General features: G+C 51.3%; 1 protein-coding gene across 1 annotated transcript in view; it reads right to left on the reverse strand.

The window, feature by feature from the left end:
• IFT140 (intraflagellar transport 140) overlaps positions 1 to 8,596 on the reverse strand; it is a gene marked incomplete at its 5' end in the record, with an annotated part of 67,407 nt that overhangs the window by 7,579 nt on the left and 51,232 nt on the right. Inside the window, one exon of the mRNA XM_084270959.1 lies at positions 1,500 to 1,677. Coding sequence (XP_084127085.1) covers positions 1,500 to 1,677 — 178 coding nt within the window. The remainder of the gene's footprint in view (positions 1 to 1,499; positions 1,678 to 8,596) is intronic.

Below are 8,596 nucleotides of genomic sequence, written 5' to 3' on the forward strand. Positions count from 1 at the left end.
TCCAGTTGAGCAACGTTTTCTCTGGCAATGAGATACTTCAAGGGAGGAAGAGGGTGCTGTAGCTGTAGCTGCCACAAATGCATAGACAGAAGTTTCCCGATTGATGCCCTGGGATGTGGTGTCTCATCAGCCACAGCCCCAAACAGATTGGTTTGCTGTCAGCACACCTTGCCATTTTTCTACCTAATTCCTGCTTTCCTATGAACTCTGGGGTATTTCATCAATTCCCAGTGTTTCCCTCTTACAGAGTGTATGCCTGCAGCTTTTATGGTTCCCAACCCCCAAAAATCTCTGCTCTTCTTACAGAGCACTGATGGAGACATTAAATAACAGTGAACTGAGTGGGATACATGTGGAATCTTTCATCCAGCTGAATGGCCCTCTGGTGGGGTTCCAATCCACACAGTGGTTTCAAACCCACTTTAGATCTCAGTTCCACTGGCAGCCACGGGCGGTGGGTTCAGACTACAGTAAAGACATGTGGGAAGCAAAAGCTCCAGTTTGGCATGTACTGGCTGCCAGGGCAGGCTCCAGGTCCATGCACCAGGGACAGTCGCCCAAGCTATGGGTAGAACAGCCCTACCACATCCTCCAGCTGTGCTGGAGCCAGGCAAAGCCACTGCTCACACAGCGGGAGAGGCCGGGATGGGAACCTGGCAACTGAAGTAGAGCTGGCATCCCTGGGACAGCACGAGCAGCACATGGGAGTCTCCAGGGCTCTCTTCCCCCACAGAAAACAGCAATTTTGCCTAAACAGCTTAAATGCCTTGAGCCAGCCCTCACTCTCTGGCAGAACACAGCTTTAGCCTTTCACTCTACAAACAAGCAGGTCAAAATGGAACTTACATTTCCCACATGTGTTTTGAAACATTTTAGCTAGATTATTTTAAAGTACATCTCTTCCCCACTCCCCCACCCCAGTTTAATCCAGTCAAACCAGCAATGATTGAGCTTGTGAGAATTATGCCCCAAGAAAATAGCTTTTCTGATTCATGCTTCACACACAAACCATCCTTAAAAGATGCTGAACTACACTCAATGCTTTCCTTTGTTCAGCAATTTTTCCTATGGGAGCAAAACTCCAGCATCAGTTCTGTGCAGCAGTTAAGAACTGATTTGTTGCCACCCCCTGACGTGGCTGTGGCTCCTCATGCTCTCACTTCCAGGCATCAGATCCTGCCATGTTCAGTCTCATCCACTCCCTGAGGAACAGAAAAGGGCTCGGGGTACTGTGGAGCCTCTGGAGTTCAGGGAAAGCCCCAGCTCAGGAACCGTGCAGCACGGGGTGTGCTGTGAAGGAAACGCCTCCTTCCCTAGGGTAACAACCCAACTTCAGGAAAATAATGTCCTGTCTGGCCTCCATCACCCCTGGAAAGCTGGCAATAGGCTTTAGTCCTCTCCAAGGTTTCTGCACCTCGGACTTTGACAAACAAGATCAGTTTCTCATTTTTGCCCCTAGCTGGGAGGACAGTCCCGGTGCGGGCGGTCGCGGGGGTTACCAGCATGCCCAGTTGAATGGCCAGCACTGCCACTCTGGCCTCCTGCTCCGGCTCGTGCTCGGCCTCCCGCAGGGCCTTGGCTCCTCTGGCGTGGCCCATGTTTCCGAGGCAAATTTTGGCGACGTCGAGCCTCTGCGTCTTCACACACATGCGAGCCATGTTCTCCCACACCGCCTGGCTGCGGGGAATGGGAGAGAGAGGGAGAGCTGTCACGGTGTCACCTCTAAGGCTGGGGGGCTAAGAGACAAGGGAAGAGGAGAGCCTGCAAGGGAAAACCATGAGGACACTGGGCACTTGCTGGATGGAACAGAGGCTCCAGCTGCTACGTGAAGATTGAAGAGGAACAGAACTCGGCCAGAAGTGCAATGGTTAGTTCTGGAGCTGGATGCCCACAGCCTTGTGGAGATACTGTGGGGTTTGGTTTACACCAATGTCTGAACACAAGCAATATGGAAACATCCACCATACACCCATCACGGTGGTTCTTGCTGCAGCTGCAATGTGTAGACATTCACAATAACCCCACATCAATGCTCAGACTTCAAAAGGAAAACCACAAGGAAAGTCTTACATCCATGAACCTGGTGCTGGAACTGCCCTGCCACTGTCCCACACAGCTCAAACATGGACCCACCACTAGAAGCCCAACAGCCACACGTGGCAACGGGAACAACTGACCGAACTGTCACGTCCCAGTTTGAAACCTGCATAAAAAGCAGCACTAAGGAAAGTACTGTGATGCTCAGACTGTGAACACCTCTGGGCTAAGGGCTTACCCAGAACACTGCAAAGCCCAATCTCAATCCAGGGGGGGGCTGGCTGGGCACCACGCTCCCATGCCGGAACATCAGGTCTCAGCAGCAGCATTGCTCAGAGGACCGACCCAGCACCTGGGGTGATGCGCAAAGGTTTTCCTAGGTTCTGTTCATGCCTGGGGCTCTTCAGAATAAAACACAGTCTGTTTGACTAATAAAAACCATAACCATTCAAAGTATGGGTTTGGTTTATTTCGGTGTGTGTGAACCTGCTGGCTCATGGGATGCCCATGCAGTTCTCAGGCACCACCACAGCACAAAGAAAGTACCTAAGTGATAAAACCAGGGGAAAAAATGCTTTAAAAAAAGAGAGTTGATCAACACTTCTGGTCTCACATCCACAAGCAAATCCCCTTCCAGTTCTCCTATGATTAAACTGTTTCTCTCTTCCCAGTCTGGTGGGAAAGCCCTGCACAAACAGGGGAAAGTGACTAACCGGGAAGCGGCAGAGCAGAGGAGATGCGACGTGCTGTCAAACACACACACCGAAGCAGCACAGAGGAAAAATGCTTTTCCCAAGTTCCTTTACAATTCGAGCATCCTTTATGACTGGTATACATTTTTCAGGTAGCAATCAACACAAACACGTGCCCTAAACACGTACAGAGACAGTAGAATAGGATCAGAAGGGATAAACCAGAGGCAAGTCTGTCTTGCTGAATTCCTTCCATCCGTGTGTCTGTGCTGAATGTGGTTCAAACAGCCTCCCCTCCTGCCCTGCTCCAGCACAGCCAGCTTCCCCGGACTGGGGAGCCAAACAGACACTGGAGTGCAGTCACTTCCCAACTGGAAAGGCCTCCCAGCAACTGCAGTGCTACATCCTTCTGAGGGCCAGGCTGTGCATCTCTGCTCACTACAGAGATGCTGACCTATTGTCAGAAGACACAACCATCTTCATTTTTGCAAAGTTGGAATTGGTTCCTTTAGTGCCAGAATTGGAGAAAGCAGGAAAAGCGCCTCTAGAGACGGTTTGGGTGGTGTTAGTGTCAACAAGGATGGTGAGTTCTGTTGTTACAAAAGATGTGCAATCCCATGTGTATGAGCATGCCTGCGCTTTATGATGCACAAGGGAAAGAAACCCATTTTCCAAAATCTGGAGAAGTGGCCAACAGCTGTTTCACTGGGGGGGAAGGAGTGCCCCCTGTGCTGTGCTCTGCAAACTGAGTGACAGCGAGCTTGTGGAAGGACATCAAAATCTTCATTTTCACAGCTTCGACAGGTCTCAGTTCCTTCAGTGCAAGAAGATGAGAGTTCATGGCCTGGAACAGGCAAGTGGATGAGAAACCTTATTTAGACCACAGGGAGGGGAACCTTTGGAATGGAAACAGCCCAAAGAGTGTATTTCAAAGTACCAGATTAAAGGGTAAGTGTGCAGACACACACAGCAGGGCTTAGAAGGTGCTACCCATCAGCTACCGGCTGCGTTACACTTTCCTGAATGGCAACATGGTCCAAAATCTGCAGATAGTTTCTCTGTTAGCCCACGATCATTCAGGCATGGAATGACTGGGCCTCGTACTAGGCATGGACTCCATCTCACTGAAACCACAGGGGGATAACACAGCAAAGCTGCACTCCCAAACCTGGCCAGGGCCCGGGCACAGGGCCTGATCCACCACAGGATCCACCACATGGGGATCCCAGTCCTGCCTGCAGCCTGAGAAGACATTCTCAGAGAGAAGAGACACTTCTCATAACACCAAATTCTGGTTTCCAGAGATTTCCCTTGCAAAGCTTCCAGTCTTGCTGGCAGGAGTGGGCAGGCCTGCAGGCAAGGGATGGTTCAGAGGAACAGTCAGGAAGCACTAGCAACACAACACACTTCCACGTTTCTCTGTGTCTCAAGAAGGCCAACCTTGGCCTTGGCCTGCCACAGCCTCCCTAGCAGGACAGACACCTCCAGCACCAGAGCTGGTCCTGCCCATCAGTCTTTCTGCTCCTCTGAGATATGGGCAAATTAACAGAGGCCTGGTGAAGGAAGGAGAAATGGGAGCGCAGCGCAGGCTCGCCTCACCCCTGGCACACCCGCGGCTTCTCCCTCAACCATCAGTGTGGCAAGAAAGACAAATCTGTCCTTTTGTCCCTAAAAGGCAGCAACTCTGCTCTCCAGGCCTGGCCCCACCGTGGCTTACAAAATGCCAAGAAACGCTGTGCCCTGCCCCCAGCTCACGCGCTGGGAATTTCCTGTTCTTTCCCCCCTCCTCCTCCTTTTCTCCCCCTGGAAAGCTGCTCACATCTGCACTTCATCAGCCGGAGCTGGAAACTTCATGACGCCCAGACACAGAACGGCAGAGCCGGGGGATGTGCCCCCCGAACCAGCTGAGTGGATCATCGGCCGCTGCCGCACCCCAGACTCCCCATCACCAGCACAGTGGGTTTGGGAAGCAAACTTCGACACCTCTTCAGACTGGACACAAGTTTTACCAGACATTTGATGAGAAAGTTCTCCTGCCTTTGTATCTGACCTTTAGCATCTGTTTTTCTAGGAAACTCTTGTTCATGGCATCCAGCAGCCAGACTTCCCAGCCCCTTCCGTCCCCACATCTTCTTCATTCCCCATTTTTCATGAAAGTTTAACCAAAAAAATCTGGCAAACGGAGGGCTGCTTCAGAGTGCTGGAGAGTTGTACATCTGAAACATCTCACTGCAACATCTCTCTCCCTGTATTTCATGGGGTCTGCTTTGAAACTCAACATGTGTTCGCCTCTTGCCTTGAAATACCTTGATCAGGAGATAAAAAAGAATCTTTCTTTCCAGTTTGGGCCCCCCTTTGTTGAACAGGATTCCAAACTACTGTGTAATGCAACAGGGAATACTAAAATAAGCTCTAATATGCTAGTATCATACAGGATACCTGTAACGCAGTATCATATATAATGGTGTATTATTATATCCCAATGACGCTGTAATATATATATAACATATTATTAGGTCCCTACTGCATACCTCTACCTGGGGTGGGTGAGTGACCCCTGTGCCTCAGGAACAGCCTGGACTGTTAAAGATGGAAATAAATCCAGCAAGCAGAAGAGCTTTTGCTGCCCTAATGGCGGGGACCAGGAAGCTTCATGCCCAGATCACAAAACGAGCCGCAGTCCGAAGCAGATCCTCAGCAGCTCAGCCAACTGGGGCCGTGGTGGATGCACCATCCCAGTGCAAAGCGTCTGCTACAAGACCTTCCCTACTGCCACGGGTGCCTGGGCTGGCCTGGAGAAACCGGGCACCACCCTTCCCCGGCCTCCACCCGCTGCCTACGTGCTGCTCGGGGCTGTTTTCTGTCAAAGGAAAAGGATGGGACAAAGCAGGTGCTGCTTCCTAAGGAAAATTAACAACATCTATTACTATTTTTCAAATGTTAATCCCTTTCCTAGATCTCAGAAGCTTAAAGCTGCACCTTCCAACCCTTGGAAAAACACGTTAGAATAATGGCATCCGACTTAAATGCACAACAGCAGGTGAAGCTCACCAGATAAGTCCTTTATGATCAACTTTCCATACACATGATTTGACAGACTGGTGATAGGACGAAAGCATCATCCTGGGGACCATAACGGCTTGGACATGGTCAAACGAGACAAACCACTTGACACTCGAGGCTCGCAGGGATGAACAGCTCGTCATTCAGAAGCACTGTGTGAAATGTTATGCACAGCTATCAAAACAGGCACGGATCTTACCTTCCACCCACTGCAAAACAGACAGGGAAAATGCCAAAGTCGGTGGCTTACGGCCTGTTCTCCTGCAGCCCAGGAAAAACCTTGGGACACAAACAAATGAAGTTTCATCTGATGCAGCTGAATTACACCAGATGCTTTTCAAAGGCATTTATCAGACTCTGGTCACCCTGTTCAGAGAGGCTGAGAGTAAGGAACTAAATGATATAGGAAAAGCCACAATGATTCAATGAGATTCTTGATAGCATTAATCATACTGAGCAAGTGCCTCTCTGAGAAATATGCCTAGATTATTCCTAAAGACTGTCTAGATACATGGAAGTTTTCCTGGGAACCCTGCTCATGGCTTACAGAGCAGAAGGGACAGCAGCACTGCTGTCTGCAGCCTGCCCAGGCAGTACATCAGTGTGGAGAGTATCTGAGGAGCAACACAGGGCAGCAGCAATTGCTGTAGCTGCAGTATGCCCCATGATGCCAATGAGGTCACAGCCCTGCCAGCGTGTGCACATCCCCAACTCCTGCCAGCTGGGCCTGCAGTGGCTGGAATGCCTCTGTGCTGCACTCCAAGTGCCCTCTGGCTGACCTGTGATCCTTCTCCTGGCTCTGGGCATCAAGCTGGTAGGAGTGGGATGGGTTGAGGTTCCCCTCCCCAGGTTACAAGATATGCAAATTGCTGTTAGGAAATGTCTTTGAGGGGTGGCAGACCCCAGTATGTTATTTATCTTAAACCACCATGCTCCTCAAACCAGAGATGTATGAGATCAGGACCAACCCCAGGAAGAGAGAAGCCAAAGATGCTGTACTGCTGTCAGGGCATGAAGATGCTCAAAGTACCTAAAGCTTAATCCATTTATGGATTAAAAATTAACTAAGCGCACAGAGGATGAGTGGCTTCATAGCTGGATCTGCACACGCAGCTCCCAGAGCTGAAAGCTAACGTGAACCACACCAAAATATGTTCCACTCCTCTCAGCACCTGGTCTTGGAAAAGAAAACACTGACTCAAACAATTTCCAGCCACTGTCGACCCATACGGGGTCCGCACGGATCTGCTGACTAAGGGCAGAGTAACTTTGCTGCTAAGACAGAGCTGCTACGAAATCAAATTAGTTCCTAATCTAATTGTATTAATTACACTGATGTGGAGTCCTGTGCCAGCATCTCAGGTGGGGGTCAGCCAGTGCAGCTGTGCCTGGTGATGCAGGTACTCAGCCATTTCTCACTACTCCCTCTCCAGGCTGTTGACGGGAACGTCACACCTTCGCCTCGCAACATCCTAATTAGTACTACACCTTGTGCAGTGTTTTCCAGGCTGAAGAATTCTGAAAGGCTCAAATCAACCGCAGCCTACACGGCCCGGGGGGGGCAGGAGAAGCCGGCAGCTGCAGCAGCGGGGCAATGCCACCAGGGAGCTCTGCCATCAGAAGAGCCTCTGCCCTCAGCAGATGGAGACACCAAAGAGTGAACAGCCATTTGGAGAGCTGGTCGGTCCCTGCAAGGCACCTCTGGAGACATCTCTATTCGGGAACAGTCTGAAATGTCCCCACCGTACCAGTTTATTCCAGCTGCTTTCCTTGCAGCTCTTGCAGCACCGGTGCTGTGGTCCTGGCTTGCGGGGAGGTCCCGCTCTGGACTGCTCTGTGACCAGAGGCAACACGTTAAGCGGCTGGCAGAGCCTTCCCTCCCGTGCTCGGGGCGCCTTCCCAGAGGCACTGCAGAACCACCAGCGCTCCCAGCACACCGGGATGCGCTGGGAGCTCACAGCTCACAGCTGTGCCAGCCCTGCACAGTCGCAGTGCAGCGATTTTCAACTTCATTCACATCCTAACACCGGCAGCTGCCTTTGCAGACACCCCCGGATCTGTTTGTTTATCAGGCTGGGGATCTTGAGATTTTATATCTTCTATTTATCTGCCACGCTCCCTTCCAGGGCTGCAGAGGAAGGGGGACATCAGTGCAGCCCCCCCACACCCCGCTGTCATCATGCTCTTCAACAGCTAACCCCAAACTTGTTTGCTTTCCATTAAAAGCTTTCCAAAACCCCTCTCCTCAATCCGTTTCTGCAGACCCGACGCTCCGAGAGTTCAGGCTGGGCATTTCTTTTCTCCCTGGTGAAGAGGACCTGGGATTTGCTCCCTGCGATGTGCAGCCGGGTCCTGGCAGCCCTGCTTTGTGCGGCTGGGAGGGGAGGAGGAGTGAGGCGGGGAGGGGGGCTCTCCGAGGGGAGGAGGTACAACTTTAGAAGTCTCCATAGTCTTTTCCTTTCAGGAAACACATCCTGTTAATGTTTGACTGCTGTGGCAGTGGCTCTGTTTGTTGCAGTCGACTACGCCCTGAGGCTCACCAAAAACAGCCACAAAAACAGCGATTTCCTCTTCGTGGAGAGGTTGGGGGGGGGGGCCTTTTCCTCACAGCAGTGGCTGTTCTCCGGTCCCTGCACTCACAGCTCGGATCTTAGGAGAGGGACACGGCAGAGCGAACTCGGCAGCCTCTCCACACTTCCAGAGCTCCTTTGGGAGGACAGCATTCCCCCCTGTTCGGCTTGGCTGTGTGAGAATGCCATCTGTCACGGCTTGTGGGATATTCTGAAGTTTGCACCTGGAAAAAA

The sequence above is a fragment of the Gallinula chloropus genome (assembly GCF_964237585.1).
Source record: "Gallinula chloropus genome assembly, chromosome: 15".
Taxonomy (NCBI): domain Eukaryota; kingdom Metazoa; phylum Chordata; class Aves; order Gruiformes; family Rallidae; genus Gallinula; species Gallinula chloropus.